The sequence below is a fragment of the Trachemys scripta genome, chromosome 4 (genome assembly GCF_013100865.1).
Source record: "Trachemys scripta elegans isolate TJP31775 chromosome 4, CAS_Tse_1.0, whole genome shotgun sequence".
Classification (NCBI taxonomy): Eukaryota; Metazoa; Chordata; order Testudines; family Emydidae; genus Trachemys; species Trachemys scripta.
In genome coordinates, this window is record NC_048301.1 from 97,930,455 (window position 1) to 97,957,819 (window position 27,365).

Consider the following 27,365-nt stretch of genomic DNA (forward strand, 5'->3'; position numbering starts at 1 on the left):
TACTTCCTTTTGAACTCACACTGCACCCCAGCGGGCATTGTCAGATATGGTATATTGGACTAGATGGACCATAAGTCTGACACAATAGGGCAATTCCTATGTTTCAATGTCCCATATCTGTTCTGAAAATCAAAATAGTCTATACAGTCTGATGCAGTCTCTGTCACTATGCATTATACTAGAGCAGTGGGTTTTCTCTTCATAGGGAACATTTCACTCTTTGCCAAATTCTAGAACATTCCCGCCCCATGCATTTTCATGGTTCTGTTCTAGTGGATTTGTCTTAGAGGTACAAGGCATCAATCTGCAAGTCATTCAGCAACCTGGTACCTGGCGATTTAACTTGCTGGCTTTGAAGAACATAAATTGAATTTTGGTGACCAGATGTTTTTTCCTGTCGTTAGCTAGCTGCAGTATTGGAACATACTATGATGGGGAACAAGAACTCTGTGTTTTATGCCCTAATGGAACATACCAAGATGAGGAAGGACAAATAACTTGTGAACCTTGCCCAAGTCCTCAGAACCCAGGAAACCAAAAATTAGCTGGAGCTCGTGGTATATCTGAATGTGGAGGTAAGGCTGTTGCACCCTACAGAGCTAGCAAAGGCACAGAAATGATGCTGCCACTCCTTACTTCACTCACCTTGAAAGAACCATGTGTGCTATGTAAGATCACCCAGCACTCAAAGACCCCTGCAGTACCTAAGAACAATGGGGTAAGTTAAAAATGGAGTGACAGCTATGACTCAGAATTTCCCTGATTTTTGTATGTGATTCTGAAATATTGAGTTCAACTCAGTTTCCTCCAGAGTGGGTTTTCAGCACATAATTACAGACGAAAGTGATTTGTCATGACAAGTACTGTGCAAATGGCAAAGCTACTGAGAAAAAGAGATCCAGTGGAGTAGATTTCATTCAGATATACTGTGTGATCACATACATTGTGGGGTCTCAGGGCATAGCTTCTGTTCTTGGATGGGTGCACAAGGCTTCAACTGAGCTCCCTGTGCGTATCTAAAGACTGTGTTGGGCCGTTACTTTGTTCAGGGGTGTATAATGTGAAGCTAAGAAAAGTCTGGAAATAAAAAGCCACACCTGATTTAAAAAATGAAATCTTAACCCAGTAAAATAACTTCAGCAAAAAATCCCAGTAAAGGAGAAGGACTTAGGAGGAAAGATGTACTCAGAGGTTACAAAACTGAGATACAGGAGATTGGGGTTCTGTTCCAGATGTCTCTGCCACAGACTTCCTGTGTGATCTTGGTAAGTGATTTAGCCTGACTTCCAAAAGTGGTCATTGATTCTGGGTGCCTAAATTGGCTAGCTGCTTTTCAAAATGAATGAGTATCCATAAAATGCAGAAGGTTGGATAAAAGTGTTTTGTGTTGGAGAAATTAGAGTCAAGAATTAGGATGATATTTTTCACCATTCAGTTTCAGTATAATGAGCCAGATAACATCACTTTACCTGTTGCCTATAATACGCTAAGGAGAAGCTCATTATTAAACTGAAGTTGTTAGCCATAAACAAAATTCTTCATCATTGATCATGACCAGTAGTTAATGCCCTTTTTGTTGTTAGTCAAATATTTTGAAATGAAGCCAAGGCCAATTTAACTCCTTAACAAAACAGCCATTCACGGAATGATTTATTGGAGCTATAAACTAAAACTAACAACTGTTTATTATCGCAACAGCTCTTTAAAAGGACAAAATTTCTCAGCGTGGCTGAACAACTGCATCACTATTCTGTGTCACCCAGAGCAGTGTAATTACTTACCACTGTCATTGAAATCAATTGCTTGCTACAAATTTTGAAGACAGATTTTATTTCAGAGATTTCCATAAAGGATTTGCAGGGTCTATAGAGAATCAGTTCCGTGGGGTAAATCCTACCTTCATACCATAGCAGAGCAAAGCAATTCAGAGTGGAGACAATATCAAAGACCCAGAGTCTGACCGCAAGAGTATTTTGAGTCATGGACTGTGATGCAGTATGTGTTTGTACGGAGTTTAGCACAGCCCCTGATCTGGAGTGGGGTTTCAGGGTGATACAGTAATAAAGTGTTTGTTTCATTACTAATTATTATTAATAATCATCTTATAGAATAAAAATAAGTTGTGAATGCTACAAAATCTGGGTTTCTGCTACTTATAGTTTCAGTGCTAGGTTAGTTCAGCTGCCTGTTTTATAGACTCTGAGCTCAATAACAAAATGGCAGGAGAGTCTACATAATCTGCAGCTCTATGACTTAAAAATGTTGTTAGTGGGCTAGTCCCATGAGGGACTTTTATAATGAAATGTGAAACTCCTCACACCAGGTTCACTGCAGAGTTCACCAATGTTTGCGAACCAGTTAGTGTTCATTTTGATGTTACAATAGGCAACTTCTATGGGGCAGGTGCTGTCTCTTGCTTCCATTTAAATGAGAAAAGCCACAGGCAGCCAGGGAACAGCGCTGTACTGGAATTGAAACTACTGTCCCTAATTCTGGCTCCCTAAAATCTGTGGAGTTCCAGCTCAGCAGGCCTCTCCCCCCTGTGTAGTGGTGGATCAGAGTGGGACTTGGTTTTGGAGTACTGCCTGTGAGGTGTACCGGAAGCCTCCCTTGCTTGATTACTTGTGTCAAATGCCCAGAGAGTTGCGTGTAGTGCAGGCAATTAGGGCTGAAAGAAAATGGGTGCAAAATAGCACTGCATTTTTCCTGCATTCATTTGTGTCCATTTTGGGGACAAAAGGAAAAAGGGCTAGAATGTTGTCCTACAATTTTGAGGCAACATGTAGCAAAAACAGAACCAATTTTATTCCAAACATCATTGTATTAAAGCCTGTAAATGATTCCAGCCATGTACTTATTGAGATCTTATTTCAACCCATGTTTTGTTGCATAAAATTGGTTTCAGATTTTCATACTCCATACTTATGACCATATCTTCAAATGATTTGCACCAGCTGAGGAGCAGGTGCGTAATACTCTTTCAGCCATGATATAGTTTCCATAAAGTTCAGGTTTATGCTAATGTGTATTTACATCCTCTAGATCAGTGCTCACTGGGTGAATATTCCTCTGATGGCTTCAAGCCCTGTCTGCCATGTCCCTTTGGAACATACCAACCTGAAGCTGGCCGGACATCCTGCTTTCCATGTGGAGGAGGTCTGACAACAAAATACAGCAGTGCATCGATGTTTCAGGACTGCGAGACGAAAGGTAAGATCAAGAAGAGATACAATGAACTGCAGTGCTTTGAGAGACAAACACTGTCCCTGTTGCTATGAACGTTAAAGTTTAAAAAGGCGAAATACATCCCCTCTTTAAAGCTGTCGTCTCCCAGCATTCTCAAACTTGAGTGTCATGCCCCTGGCTCAAGTCATGTGGGAGCTCTCTTACATCTCAAGTTTTTTGGCATTTTGGGACTACCAGATGGTCTGGCAGATATCTTGAACCTGGTCAATGATTTGTCATGATGATCTGTGAAGACAGATAGAAAAGAACATAGGAAAAATCAGGTATTAATCTCAAGGACAAAGGAGAGCTGACTGTCTCTGAGTGATGGCTGGCAGCAAGGTGGTCCCCTTAGTACCAGAATGAATAGATGCACAAGGAAGTCACACAGTCATAGCAACACCAACCCTTTGGGATCACAGAGGCCAAAGTTCCCAAACTGGCAAGAATGTTAATTATGTGCTGACTGTAAACCAGGGATGCGGATAAAGGAACCTAGGGTCTGACTAAAGAGCAGTAGGTTCTGAGAGATGGATCCGCAACAGTCAGAACCATTGACTAGCTCCTGCAGGAAGGGAGTCCTTTGTGACCAGGCTGAAAATGGAATTGGCCGGAATGCTTTGGAGCATGATTAATGGCCAGCACGTGGGTCAGAAGCCGCCCTGAAAACTTGAGTTAAGGGAGCTCCTACATAATTGGCACTTGAGCCCCAATGCTGGTGACCTAGGATGAGAATCCTGTGGTGACGGTATTTTAACGATAAAGGAGTTTCTTGTTAACATTTGCATTACAAATCATAGGTTTATTGTAAGCAGGATTGTATTATTATTATTATTTTTTTTTGCAAACAGTAATCAAAATTGGTTCTAATGGAGATGCATGGGATGTAAATCCAATGCAGGATTTTGCCCCACATCCATACAAAAAGTTCAGGAGACGTATGAAACCAGGAGGCAGGGGTTATAATGCATGATTCTAATATAGATTATTGTATCCCATAATAAGACAGTGTTGTAATAGGAGTATAACTCATTAATCGTTGCATAAGACCTGCAAAAACAAATGTACAAATCATGAAGGGCCCAATCCTCCTCCCCTTAATCATATATGTATATGTATATACAGTTAGTTTTACTCATGGCAAATCATTAGGGCTGGACCATTCAATGAAATGTTCTTTTTCTCACTATCTGTTATTTACTCCCCCCCCCCCCGGCTCCCCCACAGACAGACATACACATTCTTTCCCTTTCTCTCTGCTGTTTCTCACTTCTAGACAGGAAATAGCACGTGGCACTGTGAGCTAAATTCGTGGTCTCACAAAAAGAGCTATTATATTGGAAATGCAGTCAGGAGCCTAGTAGACCTTCCTTTTATTGCTGTAGCTCCACACAAGTATAACATTAGTTTTTTACTTGGCTTATAATAAGCCCTATAAAACATATATAAAGCTACTTTCTAGTGTCATAATAGAACGTTTGTAACTGTATTACATGTTTACAAACCCCTACAGTTCAATGTTCACCTGGTCATTTTTATAACACTACAACTCACCGGTGTATTCGCTGCACAGTTGGGACCTACCAACCTGAGTTTGGTCAAAATTATTGTATTTCATGCCCTGGAAACACCACTACTGATTTTGATGGATCAACAAACATAACCCAGTGTAAAAGTAAGTATCACACATGGATTTCTCAGCCAGTTAGAAATGAAAAAGGGCAGAGTCATTAGCATCCAAAACGAGTATTTTAGGGATCGAATTCAGCTTTGGTGCACGTGGGCATAACCACAGGGAAGTCACAGGAGTTGCACCTGTTTATACCACACATGAGTTATGTCCCCAGATGACTTATTGAGGCACCCAGCTCTGTGAATGAGGCATGTAGTATTATTGTGCTATCAATAATTGAATTTTGCCAGTCTGCACATGAGAAAGATCAACCCTGGGAGCGTTGGGCCACGCTTGGGTACTGCTAGTAGATCTTGGCTTTGCCATGTAATGCAAGAGATTTGGTTGGGTTCTTAGTCTCCTATTCTCTTTCCCTGCGCTAGCAGGGGGAAAAATGCTGCTCAGGCAACTCGCTTTGCTCTCTGGGCTTCTTAACAGTAACCTCTCCAGCTTATTACAGAACAGGCCCCAAAGGGAGTCCCTGTTGGTTTCTGAATAGTGGTGGCTGTTATGTGGGAAGCTGAGGGCATAAAGCAAGGAAAATGAGGGGAAGAGAAAATCCTCTGATGAAACCCTGACTACATATATATCTGCTTCTGGTAGCACATCTCTTTATAAACGAAGGGCTGCAGTCGTAGGGCATGCCACAGCCCTAACACTATTATAAGGCAGCTAGTGCCCAGACCTGCCCAGGTGCACAAGAAGAGTTTTCAAAACATCCCGCACGGGGGCTAGTCAGAATCCCAGTTCTTCTGCATTCGTTTCTTCAAAAGAGGCAGGAAGGGGACTCAAGGTCATGGCCTTGCATCTCCTTGACAGCAGCCAATGGAGCAGGTCTGGTTTAGGGGGCATGCACACTGCACCCTCTGAAAGGATGGGGCAGAAGTCACTCTGTCCTGAGCTGCTGCAGACATTGTGCACCATATATTTGAATTTCCAATACGTTACACCCTGTGTAGTTACTTACCCTGTGCAAAACTGAGTATAAAAATGTTACCCTGGATGTGAGTGAGTGGAGAACTCTGACATCGTCATGTTTTACATCCCCTTTGCAAGCGACTGTAGCCTCACAGCCACCGTATGCCTCTGTGCTAATAGTTAGTTCTACTCCTAATTTTATTTTTTCAGCCTTGATCTCACCATTTAAAGAAACAAAGGCAAAAGCAGGTACCAGTTTGATGTGCAGCTGACAGAGGGTGCACCTGTTTCATATACAAACAGGAATGGGTTCATATGTCTGTTGCTCTTGCTGACAATGACTGTAGAGAAGACTCTAGATATCCCTCTCCTCATGCCCCGGCCCTGGGTGACATGTTCCTTTTTCAGATAGACACTGTGGAGGTGAACTTGGAGATTTTACTGGATACATTGAATCCCCAAACTATCCTGGGAATTACCCTGCGAACATTGAATGTACGTGGACTATAAATCCACCTCCTAAGCGCCGCATTCTGATTGTGGTTCCAGAAATATTTCTGCCAATAGATGATGAATGTGGAGACTACCTGGTGATGCGAAAAAGTTGTAAGTCTGAAATATCTTCCAAACCATACAATGTCTGTCTTTCCAATGGACCTCAGTGTGAAGAACAGAATTCTCCTCCTTATTCCACGCCTGGTGCATAAACTAAAAACCAGTCACCTAAAGCCTAGTTCTAAAGAGTAGAGAAATAGGTTTCATTTGACAATGAATTTGGAAATCCTTTCCAACAGGTCCAGATGAATCAAGGGCCTAAAGCTGAAATGTGCCATTGATCTTTGTGAGAAACCTTTGTCGGAGTCTGCTTCCACACCTTCATATAGCATTTGTAAGGGCTGATGAATGGTAAAGAATTATGGGTGCTTTTACCTCTAGGTGAGCCCTGCCCAGGTGGAACCGATCGAATACTAATACCATCTGGATTGAGGCCCATTCCACTTGTACCAATCAACAAGATGGAATTCAATAAAGACAAGTGCAAAGTACTACACTTAGGAAGGAAAAATTAAATGCACAATTACAAAATGAGGAATAACTGGTGAGGTGGTAGTACTGCTGGAAAGAATCTGACCGTTATAGAGGATCATAAATTGAACATGAGTCAACAGTGTGATGCAGTTGAGGAAAAGACTAATATAATTCTGAGTGCGTTAACAGGATTATCGTATGTAAGACACAGGAGATAATTGTCCCGCTCACCTCTGCACTGGTGAGACTTCAGCTGGAGTGCTGTCCAGTTCTGGGTGCCGCACTTTCAGAAAGATGTGAATAAACTGGAGAGAGTCCAGAGGAGAGCAAGAAAAATGATAAAAGGGTTAGAAAACCTGAGCTGTGAGGAAAGGTTTAAAAAAAGCTGGGCCTATATAGTCTTGAATTAAAAAAGATCTGGGGAACCTGATAACAGTTTTCAAATATGTTAAAGGTTGTTATAAAGAGGACGGTGATCAGTTGTTCTCCATGTCCACTAAAGGTGGGACAAATAGTAATGGGCTTTATCAGCATCAAGGGAGATTTAGAGACGATATTAGGAAAAGCTTTTTCACTACAAGGGTAGTTATTCTCTTGAATAGGCTTCCAAGGGAGGTTGTGTATTTCCCATCATTGGAGGTTTTTAAGAACAGATTGGACAAACACCTGTCAGAGATGCTCGAGGCTTTCTTGGTCCTGCCTCCAGGCAGGGGCTGGACTTGGTGACCTCTCAAGGTCCCTTCCACCCCTACATTTCTGAGTCTGATTCTACATGTGCTGTGGAGACACCATTTCAGTTTCTGGTGCTGGCCCATTTCACAAGCAATATGTTTTTAAAAAGCTAAAAGAAAAGAAGAAAAAAATGTTTTATGAAAATAATTATGGGGCCAAGTTATATGGTCAGGGTATGAGCAAGCCTCCAATTTGCTTCACAGGGATCAAGGTGGCAGAGGCCCTCTTACCAACTGCAGGTCACCTGGTAAAGAAAAAACAGAGCCTGCACTGACCAGTCACTCCCCTGATGCCCCTCCTCCACCAACCATTCATCGGGCTACAGTAGGGCTGTAATAACACCTCTCAAGGTGCCCAGCGCCAGTGGGATAAAGAAGCTTGAACTGAGAACTGATGTGATTCTGTTAAGGGATTGTAGAGATCGGACACAAGCACTCTGTCCACAAACAAGTCCTCAATTCCTGCAGCTCTGGTTCCCCGGTGTCTGCACTCAGGATATGTCTATGCAGCAGAAGCTGGCCTACCCGAGCTCCATTGAATCCAGCTAGCGCAGGTAACAAGCAATGAATACAGCACAGTGCAGGCTTCTGAGAGAGCAAGCAACCAGAACACCTACCCAGGGCCTGTGCTGCACTTGTACTACCCATGCTGCGCTGTCTCCATTGCTTGTTACCTGCGCTAACTGGATTCAAACTAGCTCAGGTAGCTAGTCCATGCACAGCTTTTTTTCTGTGTATACATACTCTTAAGCACTGGGCTGGACTGTCTCCTGATTCGGTCAGCCTGCCACACTGCCAGATAACCTGTTGTCTGGGAGATTGCACCTCCCAGAGGCCAGATGAATTTTCTCTGCAAAGAGCCCTAAAGTATTTCAGCTAATGACTGCAGTTATCCTTTCAATTAGACTCTTGGGGTGGAAGTTGGTCTCCTGTAGCTGAGAGCAGAATTTGGCTCTGGCTATTGCCCAAAATAGTTCAGACTAACCGCAAAATCTTGGCACACTAATGCTTGTAAAACGAGGGGTAAAACTGCACTTATTTAACTTGTTGTATTCTGGTTATCCTCCTACCATAAAAGCATTTTTGTCACGATAGGTTAATGTGTTTTTTAATCGCTAAGTAACTGAAGAGTTAAGAACATAAGAACGGCTCTACTGGGTCACACCAAAGGTCCATCTAGCCCAGTATCCTGTCTTCTGATAGTGGCCAGTGCCAGGTGCCCCAGAGGGAATGAACAGAACAGGTGATCATCAAGTGATCCATCCCCTGTCGCCCATTCACAGCTTCTGGCAAACAGAGGCTAGAGACACCATTACTGCCCATCCTGGCTAATAGCCATTGATGGATCCAGCTCCATGAATTTATCTAGTTCTTTTTTGAACCCTGTTATTGTCTTGGCCTTCACAACATTCTCTGGTAAGGAGATCCACAGGCTGACTGTGCGTTGTATGAAGAAATATTTCCTTTTATTTGTTTTAAACCTGATGCCTATTAAGAGTTGTCTGACAGCTGCATATTGTCCATTTTCTTTGGAAGCTTCCTCCAATTCTGTGACCACATATGAAACCTGCCAAACCTACGAACGCCCTATAGCTTTCACGTCTAGGTCTAAAAAACTGTGGATCCAGTTCAAGTCAAATGAAGGGAATAGTGCCAAAGGATTCCAGGTGCCTTATGTAACATATGATGGTAAGTTGCTACTAACAGGTGATAAGTAATGTATAATATTACAGTGGGAGTTTGAATCTTTCAATCCCTGGAGGGTAGGTGGAGCACATTATAAAATGGATAGAACTCTCAAAAAATGGAACCCTTCCAGTTTGGGGCATTGACACTTAGTCTATGTTTATTGCTGGTCTAACATGAGAGCCATGAGAATGTTAGCGTAGACTGGCCATTGGCATTTTTACCACTGTGTTGTCAAACTCTGCTCAGAGACAGTCTAGATGACTAGGTGGATAAAACACTTCTGGCTGGTGTATGCTAGTGCTTCCATTCATGCTCTGCTAGCACTGATGGAGCTGCAAAAATGTCAGTGTATACAAAGCCCTAGGCTTGCTTTGCCCTGTTGTTTCACAAACTGCAAATTAACATTTTGGGAGAAGTTTTAGAGCCTTTTTTTTTTCTAATTTCATAATATAGTAAATAATGTAAAAGAAAGACACAAAAACATGCAAGGAAAAGATGCTTCTTTGCAATAGGTTATTACAGTAGTAACAGTGAATAGCCTTTGAATCTTTTGTTAGTTAACTTGGCACCCAAGTACAGGTCTCCTGATAAGCAGGTGAAATTGGACATGATTTGCTCCCTGAATACTTGTGCTCTTTGGGTCAGTGTGGGGTAAGTCTGTAGAAACTTGGAGCTTCACAGAAAGAAACAATACCCTGTCTCCATCTGAATTTATTGCCATTCCCAGGGCTTATGCCTGCATGATTTTGGGAGTATTTCTTAAAATGTGACAATTGAAGCATTGAGTTTGACTGACTTTACTTCTATTAGAGTCTGCTTTTATTTATTTTAATGCACTTTGCTTGCATCTCAACATAGAAAGTTTTTGCATATTTATACATTGTAAAATCAATGTGTTTCCAGTGACAAAAAGTACGATGCTATGCTTATCTGGCATTAAATTCACTTAGCCAAATGGTTGGATGAACGGAGGACTTAATGTAATTGCACAAAAACAACTCCCACCTCCGTACTGCAGATTATGACAGTCTGATTGTCAGCTTGTAAAATTTTCCAACAAGAACTTTCATACTTCCTCCTCTTATGCATGGAAACCGCTCCCTGTAAATATCCACAAAGCTACCTCAGTGTCCTTTAAATCACTCCTTAAAACTGCCCTGTGCCTGCTGCCTACAAAAACTCAACAGTGGTTATGCAGCTGGCATGCTCTGACCACTGCCTATTCTGTTGACCAGTATTGTCTCTTAGTGTCCTTGTGCTCCTCTCCCTCCCCGTCTATATCTGCTTGTTGTCTGATTTTTTACTTTCGTTGTAAGCTCTTCGGGGCACTGACTGTCTGTTATATGTCAGTCAAGTCCTAGCACAAAAAGTTCCTGGCCTTAGGTGCTACCACAGTAGAAATAATAATGTGTTGATGTGACACTTAAAGACTTACGCACTGAAATCTTCATCCCTGACATGGCCAAATTTGGTCTTGCTGCACTCAGTGGCATTCACTTTGGTTCTGATCAGCTCCCACTGAAGACAATGGAAGTTGTATCAGGCCCTTTATACATAAGTAGCAATAGGAGTCCTACCAATACCATAGTTATAGATTTAGATAGCTTGATAGCTTGAAAATGGACCAGGGGACTTAAGCCTGTTTCCAATAACTGGGATTTTTGAAGAAATGATGTTCCATTAATTGGGGTCCCGCTGTAACTGGAACCACTGGTGGCTTAGAGTGGTACAACCATCAGATTTTAACCTGGTCATCCTGAGGCTGGATTCCACAGCGGTATTATTGGCCAACGGTGATCGTTAGATTGTGTTGGAGGGTAATGAGACACTGTTCAGGTTGAATCAGGATTTTCAATTCAATTCTGATTTGTTAATCTTCATCTCCAAGGAACCCATACAATCTTCCCCTGAATTCAACAGACAGCGAGAATTTGTGCTGCATGGCTTAGAGGTGCAGCACAGAAACTCACAGCCTGGAGGCCCCTTCACGCTAGGCCCCTGTATCCAGCACACTGAGGCGGCTGCAGGGGTGAGACCTCATCCAGATGTGATCTTTGGGGTCTGATTACATTTTCTCCAAAGGAATGAGGAGCAGAGGATTTACTATGAACACAAACCCCTTAAAAACTGCCTGCTTCTGAAATTGTCGGTGTGGAATCTCATCTTTGTTTGGAGCCCTTTTGTGAAGATGCTTTTTGACCCGACACCTTCAAACTGTGCTGTGCATGGGCGGCGGGTATAATAGGTAAGGGGAGGCCATGCCTCCCTTAGCACAGCCGTTCCTGTCGCCCGACACCTGGGCCGTGGTTCCCCCTCCCCCCCCCCCCGCTTCTACCCTGGCAATTAACAGCGCTGCAACTTTCTTGCTCAAGGGTGTGAAAAAATACACCCCTGAGCGCAGCAAGTTGCAGTGCTATAAAGTTCCAGTGTAAACAGTGCCCCAGCGCTGGGAGCTACACCTCTCGTGGAGGTGGTTTTTTTAGAGCACTGGATGTGGAGGCAAGCAGCGAGAGCTGCACGGCACGTATGGGGGGGTCTCGTGGTGGGTGGGGGAGGTCCAGCAGTGGGGTGAGGATGTGAGCAGCAGATGGGCAAGCGGCAGGTGGGCGAGGGAGGAGGTGAGCGGAAGGGGGACCTCACAGGGTTGATGAAGAGGTGAGTGGCGAGTCAGTGGTGGGCCAAGGCGGGGCCTGGGGCAAAGCAGGGGTGGAGTGTGGGTGGGGCTGTGGCAGAAGAGGTGGGACAAAGAGCTAGCCTCCACCAGGAGAAGTTTCACTCGCCGCCCCTGGTGCTGCACATTCATGCCAGTGCCCCACTAACTCCAAAGGGGAGCTTGAGCTGCACAGATTGGTGATTGAGAGCCGACGGCTGAAGGGAACCCAGCCGAGCTCCAGCTGCTGTGGTTTAGAAAGGCAGCATATGGTGATTCACAGAACGTGAAGTGAGCCACTCTGCCTGTGAAACCTCAACAGAGAGGAAGGAGGGAGCTGGAGCAGAGGGCAGTGTAGGAGTGGAGCTAAGAGCTCCCCTTTGGTGCAGTCTCTCCTGAAGCTCACAGGCTTTGATAGAGGCTGATGTGCTGGGGCAGTGGAGTGCTGCAGTTAGCAACACCCTCCCTGCCAGCATTTCTGAAGAGGACTAGAGATGCTCCCCGTGCCCTTCTCTCCTACCCCGCAATGGAAGATGAACCAGGACTCAGCCCCATCCCAGGGGCTGGCTGCTGTCCCAATTCTCCGTTCCTGTGGCTGTGAGAGGAGGTAGGGGGAACCCTCCTCCTCCCAACAACCTCTCCTGTCAGCAGCATCTTTCCTTTGGCGGCAGGGATGCACATCTGATGAGCCTTAGGAAGCTGATCAGGCTGTGTGAGGGGGACACGGTACTGCACACAGGGCCGGATTTACACTTTATGCGCCTCTAGGCATAGCATCTCCAGCGCCCCCCTTGCCTACAGCTGACTTTCGTGTTTTCCATAAAAAATGAAACTTTTAATCCACGTGTAACTTTTAGGCACCCCTAGAATGCCAGCGCCCCTAGGCACATGCCTGTTGACTGCACACATTCATCTCCTTCACCCTTAACTCCAACCTCATGCTTACCCTTAAAACTTCCCAAATCTCATCCCTTCACCTGGAATCCCAGGGGTGAAATCCTGGCTCCATTGAAGTCAATGGCAAAAACACACATTGACTTCAGTGGGGCCAGAGCTTCACCCCAGATGTCTCCTCTGCACCTGTGTCACTGTTGGTGAGGCTGGAGTTAAGGCTTTGTCAGACAGCATGAGTGAGGTGTAACATTTCCCTGTACCCACTGGGAGCAGAAGGCCCTTCTCTGGTTGGCTGCAGTGTCTTACCGACAGTGGGTATTTCATTGGTTAGGGGAAGACCTCGCCCTTAGCTTGGAGTTTCCTTCCTTTTAAGGCTTTTGTTGCCTGGGAGGGTTTTGCCCTGGATCAACTGTAACTGCTCTTTAAGAAAGTTTTTGATTATTATATGAAGAAGCCAGCAAAAGATTCAGAATATTTAAAGATGGATTTTGTGTGGATTTCTTTAGCAACATAATAAGTTTGAAGCATGCCACATGGTTACAGTACAGAGCTGTCCCATGCTGCTGCTGCTTTCTTTTGCCTTTGATAGATTGATGATGAATAGCTCAGCTTGTGTCCTCCTAATAAACAGTATTTATAGAAGGTCATTTGGAATACCAAAGACTGCTAATTTGAGAGCCAGATGTTTGGTGTTACATGTGAACCTACACGGCCACCACCCTTCCCGTTGCGTCCAGTGGCCAGCGGCTCACTCGTACGTTAAGGGAAGAATTTGGCCCTCATTGATTATGCAGCTGAGTCTAACAGGCAAATGCTTATATGTGTCCCCAACAGAGGATTACCAGGAGCTAATAGAAGACATCGTTCGGGATGGTAGACTCTATGCATCTGAAAATCATCAAGAGATACTTAAGGTAAATTTTCCTCTATTAAATCTTTGGTATGAGAATTAATGGAGAGATTAATACAGAATGGTAAATTACAGTTTCTTGTGCTAGTGAAGCTGTTTCCCTACATGGGATTCACCTCACTGAGGCCCTCTCTTGGGCTGTCTGCATGAGCAACTTTAATGCCTTCCAAGACCTCTATACTAGCTCTATCGGTGCACACCCCTTCCCAGGCCTCAGCATCAATGAAGCCCCCTGCCTAGGGGTGAGTGGAGCAGCTGCACAAGGGTGCCTATGCATCTCTTAAGCGCCAGGAAAAGGATCTCCAGGCTGGCTTCACATAGGCCATCTTGGAAGGCTGCAGTGGGACCAAGCTTGGGGAGGGGGACATAGGCTTACACCTACTTGGATCCAATGCCCTGCACAACTGGCACGGAGAGACAGTGGCGGCTATTTCAGCTCACAGAATAGCAGCCTTGAAGGAGGGAGTGAGGGCCCTGCAGTTATTAACCCTGGATTGGAGAGACTGATTTCACTTCTCTGACACACATCATACTCCACCTTATACAGAGCCCAGTACTCAGGCAAGTGGAGTAGATTTAACCCAAAAAGCACATTTTGCCTGTCAGACCTCAACTCAATACTCTGCTTTCTGTAAATGCTTGGATCTGCTAGTATTGAAATAAAGACCAGGGGCAAAAGCCTGGCTCCATTGAAGTCAGTGGCAAGATTTCACCAGGATTTCACTCCAGCTGTGCAGATCTGAGAGCCCACATTAGTGACGGGAAAGTAAAAATTCCAGGCCATTGCTTCTATTAAAACAATCCGTCATGGAATCATTGGTGATTAAGTGTCGGTGACTCTGATTGTAATTTGACAGTAAAAAATCTGCCTTACCCTTTTCAGGATAAGAAGCTGATAAAGGCATTGTTTGATGTCTTGGCACATCCGCAGAACTACTTCAAGTACACAGCACAAGAGTCTAGAGAGATGTTCCCACGATCCTTTATTCGACTGCTGCGCTCTAAAGTTTCCAGATTTTTGAGACCTTACAAATAACCGGTCCTACATTTTGAACACTAAACAGCCCCTAACGTTGCGGCAGAGCATTGTGATGGGTGGGGCTGTGTCTGAGTGTTTTGCACACTGGCAGAGAGACTGTAGGGAAGCTCTCCAATTAGCTCTTTTGCAGAGTTTGGCTTTCACAGCTAATATAAATGTTTTTGGCAAACAGAATTTTGATTCCTTTCCAGATGATCCCTTTTGGGTCACAAGATGCTCTCCGGATTAAGTGTCTGTTGGATTAGAGACTGGGAATATTTTCTGTAATCAAATGATGCCAGGCATGATATCTTCAGAGCTCTGCCCTCGTGCTGCATCAGTAACACAAAAGCTAATAAATGTGGACGTGCTAAGTACTGCCATGTGGCTCTGGGCTGTAATTAAGGCTTGTCACCTCCAGAAAGCTGCACTCACATTCAGTCTGTCTGAAAGTGAAAACAAGTTTGATGTCCCTCTCAAACCTTCACGGCCAGGAAATTCAGAGCAGAGGTTGAAATGGTCTTAACCCAAACCAGTGAATCCAAGTTTTGCACAAGATGTGATTTTCTCTCTCTGTCTCATACTAGGTACAGTACCTATGCATGGCAAAGGAAACTAAGGATGAAATTTCAGCCTGAACTCTAATGACCAGATTTACCACTGCATTGCTCCAGTTTCTGCTGATGTCTCTCTTTTGATTTCAGTGGTTATATTAGAGTAAACTGGGAGTACCGCAATGATGAATCAGACCTTGATCAAACTGATCCACCAGCCAACAGCTCCTGGCTTGCCTGGAGTTTGAAGAAGTGGCAGAGTGGCTATGTAACTTTTCTCTGCCAAATCCCAGTATATTTCCCCTTCCACACAGCCCCTATTCTTAGGTTATGCTTTGGCCCTTTGAAAATGGAGAGTTATGAATGTTCATATATGGGCAACTGCAGATTAACTCCCAAATCCCATTTTAAATATTCACTTCTACATTAACCTCTCACACATCACTGTTACATCTTTCTGTGTCCTCCATTACCATAGTAATGGGCACCTCACAACACCCCTGTGATGTAGGGAAGTTCTATTATTCCCATTTTACAGATGGGGAGCTGAGGCACAGAGAGACTAAGGGTACATCTACACTACAGCGGGGAGTCGATTTAAGATACGCAAATTCAGCTACGTGAATAGCGTAGCTGAATTCGACGTATTGCAGCCGACTTACTCCGTTGTGAGGACGGCGGCAAAATCGACTTCTGCCGCTTTTTGTCGGCGGCGCTTACTACCACCTCCGCTGGTGGAGTTAGAGCGCTGATTCGGGGATCGATTGTCGCGTCCCGATGGGACGCGATAAATCAATCCCCGAGAGGTCGATTTCTACCCGCCGATTCAGGCGGGTAGTATAGACCAGACCTAAGTGGCTTGCCTAGAAAACCTAGGTTCAAGTCCCTGCTCTGCCAAACAGGAAATTTGGCAGAGCAAGGACTTGAACCTAGGTTTTCTGATTCCCAGGCTAATGTCCTAACCACTGCACCATCTTTCCTACAAGTGAGAAAGGTATCCTGAAAGGATCCCCCTGGAGAGTTACTCTTGTTTGAACTGTTTGTGCTGGCTGACCGCAGTTCTGGGCAGAGTTTAAATTACATCATAGTCTTGTGGTTGTGCACAATCTTCTCAGCAGAAGATGCTCTTGCTGCCCTGTATAGGAGACTGTGCACAAATCCCTCCAGTCCAGAGATGGCTCCAGTAGCTGTCTCTCTAGGGATTAGTCACTGGAAGTGCTGTGAGATGGAAACAGCAAGCATTTTTGAACCAAATGCTTTTACTATGTGTTTCTTTTTGAAAGATACAGGACCCTGCAAGCTGAGATCCTGTAGTATGATCGTAACTAATGCTATATGTACTAGAGCAGGGCTCGGCAACCTTCGGCACGCGGCCCATCAGGGTAATCCACTGGTGGGCCACAAGACATTTTGTTTACGTTGACTGTCCTCAGGCACGGCCCCAGGCATCTCCCAATGGCCGTGGTTCGCCGTTCCCTGCCACTAGAAGTGCAGAAAGTGGCGGCCAGCACATCCCTGCAGCCCGTGCCACTTCCCGCAGCTCCCATTGGGTGGGAATGGCAAACCGCAGGCACTGGGAGCTGCTGGGGGCCATGCCTGCGGATGGTCAACGTAAACAAAATGTCTTACGGCCTGCCAGCAGATTACCCTGACGGGCCGTGTGCTGAAGGTTGCTGACCCCTGTACTAGAGTTTGGAACCAAGGAATTGCTTGCAAAGACAGTAACACTCTTTTGGCTTCATTGCACTAGTGTGGGGTATATAACTATTGTATGAGAATAATATCATGTTTACAGTGGAATGGATTAAACTAATGTACAAAGAGAAGACATTCAAAATCTCTTACTTGCCTTATAAGAGTAAATGAATGTCACTGAAAGGCTGTCTACCTGAATCACAATGCAATAAGATTTCAATGCTGTAGTTCTGAAGCATGCAAAACTTCCACTGGTTTCTGTGCTCAAGATATCTGTAGTATTAGATTTCGGTACTCTCCTTGGCTAGGATTCAAGGCCATGCCTCTGCCTCCAAACCACACTACCCTGCCTTTGCAAAGTGACTTTTTTGTAGTTTGGATGTGCTGCTGGGGATATAAACCCAGTTCATACAACTGCTATAGACCTAAGCAGCTGAAACAATTCAACTTTATTTCCCAGCGAGACATCAACCAAAATGATTGATTTAAAAGAGGGACCAAGAATAGAAAGTCCTGAAACATTCACATGTTGTATTTGTATGTTGGTGAATTTGGTGGGCCAATTCCAGTGTATGCTGGGACAATGGAAAGGCTCCTATTGACTTGACTGCTTCTCATGCTGTGTCTAAATTAATTTCTACTTCCATATTGAACCCATATGGCAAATTTCTCCCCTAAAACCCACATGGTGGCTATCAAGTCTGATATTCCATTCTCCCAGGTTGTAGTGGAGATTTCCATTGTTGTCAATGGATATTCCCAGTTTGTAGGGAGAGAATAGTATTGGAGGCAAGATCTATGTTGCTGAACTGAGTGGAGAATTCTGCCCTTTGTAAAGAAGAATCATTTTTGCTCCAGGGAAATGTTTGGTTTTGGCAAATGCTTAATAGCAATGTTTGGCTTTACTTTTAGCATGACCTTTGTGCTAAACAGTATGAGCAAAATTCCCACTCTGATCCATACTGTAGATTTCACTATTGATTTGCAGTGTAAAATGACTAGGGGACTCTTACCCTGAGAAATCACTTTTGCCACCTAAATATGGAGAGAATGGATCACTATATCAGAATGAAATTGTGCTTGGAATTTTAACTCCATAGTGAGGCTAGTGGTTGTAGATCTAGTGCTGTAGACATTTAATTTGAGTTCTACATCGTGTTTGTAGACTGTGACTTTTTTTTTCCAGCAAGAAAGAATTCAGAAAATGTGTAACCTTATAAAATAGGATTTAACTTAAAAAAAATATTAGCACTAACTGGATGATTTACCATTTCTTGTATGAAGTGGATTCATGAGGATTGCTCTCATGACTGTAAATTATGTAAAAAGTTTCAGATTGTCACATGATACTCTCAATAAGAGAAATAAATCAGTGACTTTTGAGTTGCATGAGAAAAACACTGGATAATGTTTTCAGTTTTCTTTTATTATCAAAACAGTATTTTGCTCAGACTAAATGCTGTATAGCAAGTTATCCCACAAGAGATAAACTTCATGTCCTGGGAACATATGTTATCTTTTATTATATACTCTCTGTAATTAGTTAGTTTTCCCAGTCATACAAAATTGTACATATTTTTGAAGAACATAAAAACTGTGTTATCTTGATATTAAATATTATACTCCAATGAGGAAAATACAGGAGGTTTATAATCTTGAAATTGATTAATATGTAGATATAAAAAGGAATTGGGTAAACTACTGGCTGCATATGTCAAAGAATGAACTATATGTAACAGCTACAAAGCATTTTGTCAATTTATGATATAAAATTACAATAACAATAATTACTATAATAATAAAGAACTAACCAGTTTGCACAATTAATTTAAGGCTAAATCCTAGCTTCATTGAAATGTCTGGGAATTTTACCAGTGACGTCAGTGGATCCAAAGAATCATTTAGATTAAAAAAAATTAAAAATAAAAATCTAAACCAGAATTAGACCAGAAGAAATTATAAATAATTATGGTTCTCTATAACACAATTTAAAACTACTATTTCTTCCTATTGGTTTCTGTGATGCTGAACTATGAGTATACTTTCTTTACTTGGTTTGTCAAATCCTCTTATAAAAATAATTCCTATATAGTGCCTTCCGCTTAATTCATCCACTGGTAAGTTTGATCCTCAATTTAATTTGATTACAACCACAGGAACTGATTTGTATTAAAATTAGTGTAGCCATTTGGACTTTATGATGTTCGTTTTTGGTAGGTGTGACTGACCACTTCAATCACTATTTGTAGAAAGCTAACCTTTTAATTAATATGAAAAGACAATGTTGTAAATGAAAGAGAAGAGCATAAAGTCCAGGGAAGGTCCATGATAATAACAGGCCAACTAGAGTGAAAAGTTGAGCTATTCAGACAAGCTTTCTGACATTATAAGCACTATTATGTGCTAGGTAAACTATATACACATTGGAGGTCAAAAACCCTGTAGGACAGGGATTGTCTCTTTTCAATATCTGTACATTGCCCAGAACAATGGGGGCCTTTGGGTGCTACCATAATATAAATATTTACTACTAATAATAATGTAAGATCTGCAGCTTATTTAAATCCAAGTGATAGGAATGGATTTGATCAAAGTAAGAGGGAAAGAATGGTACTATAATCTCTGAAAACATAACCCAAGGGTAACAGTTTGCAAATATATGTAAATTAAATAAACCATCTGGATTCTTTCAAATGCAGATAAATGATTTACTGTCTGTGTTAATTACATTCTGTAAATGAAGTGACAAAGAAAATATAAGTTTCCCTAGGTACTCTCCATGTTCTTTTTATACAGTTCCATTCGTAAATCACTCCTCATTCTGACTACAGCTTTGCCCACACAAGTACTGCTTTTTAATAATTCCGAATTCCGACTTGGTGGAAGGAGGTGCAACTCTGTTGATATCAATGAAGCTGCATCCTCTTGGTGGAAGGAGGTGCAACTCTGTTGATATCAATGAAGCTGCATCCTCTTACACCAGGTCTCAATATGGCCTATTACTTTTGTATGCTTCTTTTGCTCGTAGGCAAAATTGTTCTTAGATCTGTATGGTGGCAATCAGCACTGGTATTCTGCTCTCCTGTGTAAAGCTCCAGTGGATATTAATGAAAAACCCACATGTGCAGGGAGAGCAGAATTATCTGTTCATGAGCTGATGATATGCATGAATTAAATTCTGCCCTTAGAAGATGAGTACACATGGTTTCAAAATCAATGTTAGCTGTGCATGACCTTTGAGGGTAGAATTTGGAATTATTTTATTTAATGCACTGTTCAGTCCTAAAGGAAACAAACATTTGCTGTCTAACTGCATATTTGTGTTCCTGCAGCCATTGCCAAGAGGGTGTTCTGATGAAAGAAATCCAGAATACCAAAGAATCTGTCAGGTGGTAAGCAAAGTTCTCTGGGGCCTCTATGTAGTGAAACCCATTTAGTATGCAATGAAAAATGTGAACCGGTAAAAAAAAAAGAAAGTTTCAACCCTTTTGTGGTCCATGTTTGTGAGCTGAAGTTTCATTCCGTAGTAGAACAACATCCATAGCATCCATAGCTGTAGCCCACGAAAGCTTATGCTCAAATAAATTTGTTAGTCTCTAAGGTGCCACAAGTCCTCCTGTTCTTTATTCATAGCATGTTTAGGGCAATCCACTATGCAGCATAGGCACCAAATTTGATCTAAGGGTACGTCTATACTTACCTCCGGGTTCGGTGGTAAGCAATCGATCCCGGAAGTGCTCGCCGTCGACGCCGGTACTCCTGCTCCGCGAAAGGAGTACGCAGAGTCAATGGGGGAGCCTGCCTGCCGCGTGTGGACCTGCAGTAAGTACCTTGTAGTTCGAACATTATTTACGTAGTTGAAGTTGCGTATCTTAGTTCGAACTGGGGGGTTAGTGTGGACCAGCCCTAACTTAGGGCTGGTCTACACTACAGCTGTAAGTTGACCTAAATTATACTACTTGTGTTACATAACTGAAGTCAACGTAATGTAGGTCAACTTTACCACAGTGTCCACACTGCACTGTGTTGATGGGAGACGCTCTCCCGCCGACTTCCCTTACTCTTCTCAAGGAGCTGGAGTACAGAAGTCGACAGGAGAGTGCTCTGCCATCGACTTAGGGGTCTTCACCAGACCCACTAAATCGACACCACTGCATCGATTGCAGCAGTGCCGATCTGGCCGTAAGTATAGACAAGCCCTTACAACTGTTATTATTTGAGGCCCAGTCTCTTTAATGGAAAGTTTGCCTGATTAATGACTGTAGACTTAGGACCCTGGCAGGTAATATCGTCTAGTTTTTAAAAATTTACAATAAAATTTCATTTAAATGACTACCCAAAGGGGCCAGGATAAATGGTTCATAGTCTAATTTAACTAAAGTAAGGCCAAACTTGAACTGGAAACAATTGTAATATTTTGAAGTCGTCACTTAAGACAGAAGTTGGATTGTTGAAGGTGGGCTGCAGCGTAAGTGTATTTTGTACACACATACTTTTATACAATAGTCAATGGGGATTTTGTGTGCAGAACAACTGCATGACTGGGTCCATACAAAGCGATTTTGCCTTGTACCCTGTGCGTGGCTCTAAAATGGCAAAGATGGTTGGAATACTGTCCTGACTGTGCTCTCTTCTGTTCATTATGGTGGGAAGAAATATGCTGTGAACATAAAGCCTAGGACTAATCGATCAGAGTCGTGACTTTGTCTGGGAATCTGCAAATGGGATTGAATAAAAAAGATGGAGAATATTGTGGGGCATAGGTTAGACAGTGTATCTTTCATGAGGCTAAGATGGTGATGTGAGACCGCTATCACAAAAGCAGCCTGTAGAGATATGCTATCACAAAAGCAGCCTGTCATTCAGCTCAGGAGGGAAGAGACTGAAAACTCATTCAGGGCTAATAACCTTGGGATATTTAGAATATCTGAAAAGTCATGAAAAGCGGGGGAGAGCTTTATTTTGAAACAACTTGTTTCAAACTCACTAACTCAGGATACACCACGTCCATTGCCATAGCTCACATAGTACCACACAGAAGCTCCTCAGATCCTGTCCTGCCAAGAATGGGTGACATGGGCAGTATGTAAATCCCCCAAAGGCAAAACACTTGATTTGGAAAAAATATTCCGTGTTTTCAGGAGGGGTTCTCAATGGAGTGTACAATCGGGAAAAGCTATACTGATACCCAAATCAGGTTAGAGTTCGTAAAGCACTTTGAAGGTGTAACATGATACGTAAGTGCTAAGTATTATTATTTATTAGGATCCTTTAAATACATGCCAATATTGTTGCCAAAAGTAAGCTAGCAGTGTGTCAAATGCTAATAGTATAATTTCTACAGTTTAATATCATGCATACTCAGGAGACACAGTTCATGAGACATCAGCTACACAGTTGGATGTCAAACACAGAGGCTTTATCTAACATATGACTATTGGTCCCACCCAGTAGTGGTAAAGACAAATATGTACAGTACATGCAATTTATGCAGATCACACTTACACAAAGTGTATGCCATGTCTACAGCAAGTTGAGAGTAAAAGAAGATGGAGAACAAGATTTGACTTACGTTTAACTACATGGCATAGGGTTTGAGTGATTTTTGTGTGTGTATGTGATTGATTAAGCTGCACAAAAATACACAGGGCCAAATTCTGCCTCCATTTACTCCTGAACAGCCCTCCCCAAAGCCAAGGTTAGCTGTGTATAGAAAGAACATAATTTGGCGACAAAGGATTAAAGTTTCAGTGCTTGCTTATTATCAAGGCAATAGCCCAGATTCCCAGTGATGTTTGTTCCTGTGTAATCTACAGAGTAACAGCTGTGTCCTTTCCCTAACTTGCCTCAAGTCAATGTTATAGGTCTTATTGTGGCCAATTGTGAGAACAGAGAGCTTTGACTGAGAGAGGCATTGTAGGATGTTAAATTGCACGAGAGCCAGGGAAGTATTGCAGTGGCGGGGCCTGAGGTTGGATGGGAGACCTTCGAGGTGTTGTAGGGCGTGGTAGTGATGGAGCAGGAGGCACTCAGTCAGTATTGGAGCAGCATGCCAGGGATGCTATGCTGCTGGAGATGTTGTATTTTGGATTAGAAGTAAAACTGCAATCCTGACCCCACTGATCATTGAGAGCTTCCATGGAATGTCTGACTTGGGTCTGGCTGTGTTACCCTAATGTATTGGCCAAATTCTATATACTGTAATTCCACCCGGCCTCCCCCTCCACTGTCAATCAGATACATTCTCCCTCTTCATTTCCTGTCCTAAAGCAGCTGCTGCCTTTCAGCCCAGAGGGGGGTGCACTGCAGTGCTAGGACAAGCCTGTGAGGCCTGTGTAGGAAGGGAAACACAATCCTGCCACTCCCCTCTCAGTCCCCATGTTGGGAGGCAAGGCAACCAGTGCTGCTGTCTGCACTCTCCAGACTGCCCAGCTGGCCGCTCATAGCTCTGCCCCCAACTGCACAGGCAGTGCCCCTCCTGGAATGGAAACCTGAGCAGAGGGTAAGCAGTGAATTGGCTGCTGAGTTAAAGGCTCCCCTGTTACACACACCTGGCAGAAGGTGAGGTGTTGCCCTGGGACAATGCACCATGTCCCTTCAGTGGAAGAGGGGAGGGATGGGGCTATCTTAGGATAGGGGCAGGGTGTAGTGACAGGCACGTTGAGGGCACGCTCTGAGGGTGGCATGGTAGGAGTTTTCTAGGCTAGGAAGGAGGGTGGGGGTGTAAGGGCAGGGGATGGGGAATAAGATAGGGGAATGGGGTGCTAAAGCAGGGAGGAGGGCATGTTAGTGGAGCAGGGAACGCCTTAGGGCAGGGAGAGTATGGGGGCATGATAGGGAGAATGGGGTCTTGGGGGAGGGGGCTGAGGATAGGAGTCTCCAGGAGGACATGATAAGTAGGATTACCACCTTTGAAATACAACCCCCCCCCCCCCAGCACCCCTCCCCCCACACCACACAAGGCAACAAACTGGTGCATGTATCTACATAGAACGTGGTCACGACCTCCCACTGCATGTTCCTTGCCTCATTCACTTGTGTTGCTCTGGTGTTAATGTTTTTTGATGTACTGGTACTGATTTGGGGGGGAAGTGATGGAAAAGCCGGGATGTTGCAAATCAATCCAAACATGATGGCACGGATGTGGTTGGGTAGCCTGCCTGGCTCAAGCAGCATAATTATTACATTTTCACTCGCATAGGTGCTAATTCTGTCAGCCAACTTACAAAAATAAAGTTGTGAAAAGGCTTTTCTCCACAGTGAGAACAGTGGTTTCATTCAGCTTAATAACTAACCGGAATGCTAGTAACTGGACTAAAGACCAGAGTCATTGCTATTTCTGTATAGTATTTAATAGAGATTGTGAGTCTGTGCGTCCGTCTGTAGCATTAGGATGACAGAAGGATGCCGTGATATGGAAAACAAAAATATTTATTGATCTCATATTTGGTATCCTTTTATAAATTTGTCTGTCTTTGCCATTTGCAGCTGGAACAGATAATCAAGACATAGTTTCTCACCTATTTGCTCCTGTGACTTCCCAACACAGCCCAGCATCTAACATAAATCATCCACAGAACACACAAGGGTATGATCTATGAGAATGTGGCCTTCCCCTATCCCTACTGTATTATTACATGCAATACAGAAGTAAAACTTGGTGTTGGCAACAGCGTTAGTTAGGGATGGCTATGGCCTGTGCTCAGTCATCTAAACACCTTGATGTAACAGCTTAGACCCTTGTGTGCACTGTTATGAGCTTACAGAGACCATTCCCCCCCAGTGCAATTGGGTGTGTGTACATCTTCATGGACTGTACAGGGATCAGACACACGTGCTGTACAGACGTGTGTACTCTGTCATTCTTCCCTTATAGCAGGCACATAGTGGTGTCCTCTTTTATGTAACTATCCCTGCAGGATATTCACAGGTTGTGGCTCTCTGTGGTGGCCGTTTGCCATTCCGTTGAGTGATGCTTTGCATGTGGATCATGGGCCATACTAGTGTGCTCCTTAACACACAGTTGTTTCCTGGTGTTTAGCACAGATGTAGCGCTTACCACATGGTTTTCCACAAGGGGGCAGCATATGGCCCCCAGTGAAACAGCTATTAAAACAACACATGATGCCAAGCAACCAGAGGTTTTGTTCTACGTCCACTGTAGCAGAGGGCTTCAATCTAAAGGGGACATTGAAACAGAGAGCTTCATTATGGAGGGCCCATTTGTTTCCTGCTGCACAGATACATTACATGGTACTGATGAAAAATATCTTGTTACGCAGCCATAGGTTCTACTTTGTGGTGAAATCTGAATGAAGAAGCTGCTTCTCTCTGATCCAGGCAAGAAAGACTCTAGATCTAAGCAGTGAAAGCAGTCGGATAAATAACTCTAACAAAATGGTTCATCCACTTTTACTGAAGGCACACTTAATAAAATAGCAGGCTGATGAAAATGTAAAATCCTGTTACACTCTGGATAGCATTTGTAGCAGCAGCCATTACAGTCACTGTAACTTTGCTGAATAAACATAATGACTTTGAACTGACTTTAAACAAACTCATAGCTTGCATTATTTCATATCCACAAACTGATTTCAAATGACAGAAACAAAATCTGGAAACAGCTGTGAAGTGTGGAAAATGCATTTTCCACCTCTTCAGTCGGCAGTGGAGAGAGACCTTTTTTTCTGAACTAAACTCCACACTGCTTCCCATCAGGACTGTTGTCTCCACTTTTGAATTCCCAGTGCAGAAGAATCCAAGCTGAAAGTTGTGGTTTGCACAGAGAAAACACCGTAGCACACGATGGGAAAAGGTATCCTGGATGGGTAAGACTGCACAATTACTATTGTTTGTGTATGAATGCCAAAAATACTTAAGGTGATCAGTTTCAACATGAAAAGTCCCATCCTTAATGTTATCCAGTTCTTATACTTGTCATTAATGACATCTGAAAGTTTAACCCTGTCTGTAGAACTAATACCTTTTTTTTTTTTTCATTTTCTTCCTTTTTTGAGAAAAGCATGCCCAAGCTGGATGACAGCTTGACCAATATCCAATGGGCAGGCTCTCCTGGAATAGCTGAGTTCCTAAGGTAGAGCCTTTTTGAAGATAAGGTACTCAATATCTCAGTATTTCTGATAATTCTCGTCAGTGCTGAGCAGACCTAAGCCTGTAGATAGGCTAAGATCCAGGCTTAGCGTAAGCTAAAGTACAGCAGTTCACTAGACAGGAAGGCGAAGGTATTTAACTAAAACCACAACATGGCAAACACACCCACTCAGAAAAATTACATTCCAGGCCATTTGTGTACTTGACACATGGTTGGCAAATGTGTGCATTTGCAAATATTAGCACTGAATGTGCAATAATGTCTCACTCAATCTTACTGATTATGAGTTGCTACATTTTTAATATGTTGTGTGGAGAGAGGGCGTGATATTAACTCGCTTGTACGCACCACTTGGGAGTTCTGGATGTTTGGCCTCATAAAGTAAACATCACAGCGCCATGTAGGTGAGAGATCCTGTGTTTGATTAGCACTGTGGTGTCTGCTTCTTTTCTATTGCTAGGCAAAGTATTTTTATCCTGAATGGATACTGTCAAATAGCTCAGGCTCAAATTTTGATTTATCATAAAAATATCAGGAAAATTCAGGATTCAAAACTTGGGGTTGTTGTTTTTTTCTGCTGGGAAATTGCAACTGCCCCAAAAGTTTGCGAAGGACCTACACAAAAATGCTTTCTCTCCCCGCCCCCTTTCTGCCCTCTCTGAAGGAGGGATGCTACCGTAGTAGTTACGGAGTCCATAAGAAGGAGAAAATATTTGCCAAATAACGTCCTCTCCGCAACTAGTCTTGAGAGGCAGAATATTTTCAAGTTTTGTTTATAAAAGATATAAATAGGAGTGTTATGGTTTGGAGAACCCACCATCCTTATTTGGCGAGAGAAACTTCTGGCTGCAGGGTTTTAGCAAAGGACCTGGGAAGCTCCTAGGCGCTAATCCCATTGTGTAAACTTGGGCAACTGGACCAATGCGCAAGAATGGCAAACAAATCGACTCAGAAAACTGGCTTTAACAAGTAGGATCTCAGTAAAAATCATGAGCTGTATCAGAGCTGAGCTTTCTTAGCTATCGTTCAGAACTGAAGTGTTATTTTTCCATAGTTTTTAACTTTGTCACAATATTTCTGTTATGCCGGCTGTAAAACGTTCTAAATCAGACCTGACAAAACAGCCCTTTCATTCCTATTCAGAAAGCACTCAACAATGTTTGGAAAATGAAAATGACGTTGCCAGCTGATTTATACCTGGGTAGAAGAAAATTTTTCATATTACAAATACCACACCAACCCCAGCTGGAAGCAGGGCCAGCTCCAGG

The 27,365-nt window shown here is 43.2% G+C and overlaps 1 protein-coding gene across 6 annotated transcripts in view; it reads left to right on the forward strand.

Annotated features, from left to right (window-relative positions):
• Positions 1-15,851, forward strand: part of SCUBE2 (signal peptide, CUB domain and EGF like domain containing 2) — a 66,960-nt gene extending 51,109 nt beyond the window's left edge. For 5 of the 6 annotated variants that reach the window (XM_034770062.1, XM_034770067.1, XM_034770065.1 and 2 more), the window contains 7 exons: positions 405-575; positions 3,043-3,210; positions 4,739-4,900; positions 6,224-6,421; positions 9,112-9,264; positions 13,643-13,722; positions 14,602-15,851. In XM_034770062.1, coding sequence (XP_034625953.1) covers positions 405-575; positions 3,043-3,210; positions 4,739-4,900; positions 6,224-6,421; positions 9,112-9,264; positions 13,643-13,722; positions 14,602-14,754 — 1,085 coding nt within the window. In that variant the 3' untranslated portion in view covers positions 14,755-15,851. The remainder of the gene's footprint in view (positions 1-404; positions 576-3,042; positions 3,211-4,738; positions 4,901-6,223; positions 6,422-9,111; positions 9,265-13,642; positions 13,723-14,601) is intronic. The other variant, XM_034770066.1, reaches the window with a different exon arrangement.
• The last annotated feature ends 11,514 nt before the right edge of the window (positions 15,852-27,365 follow it).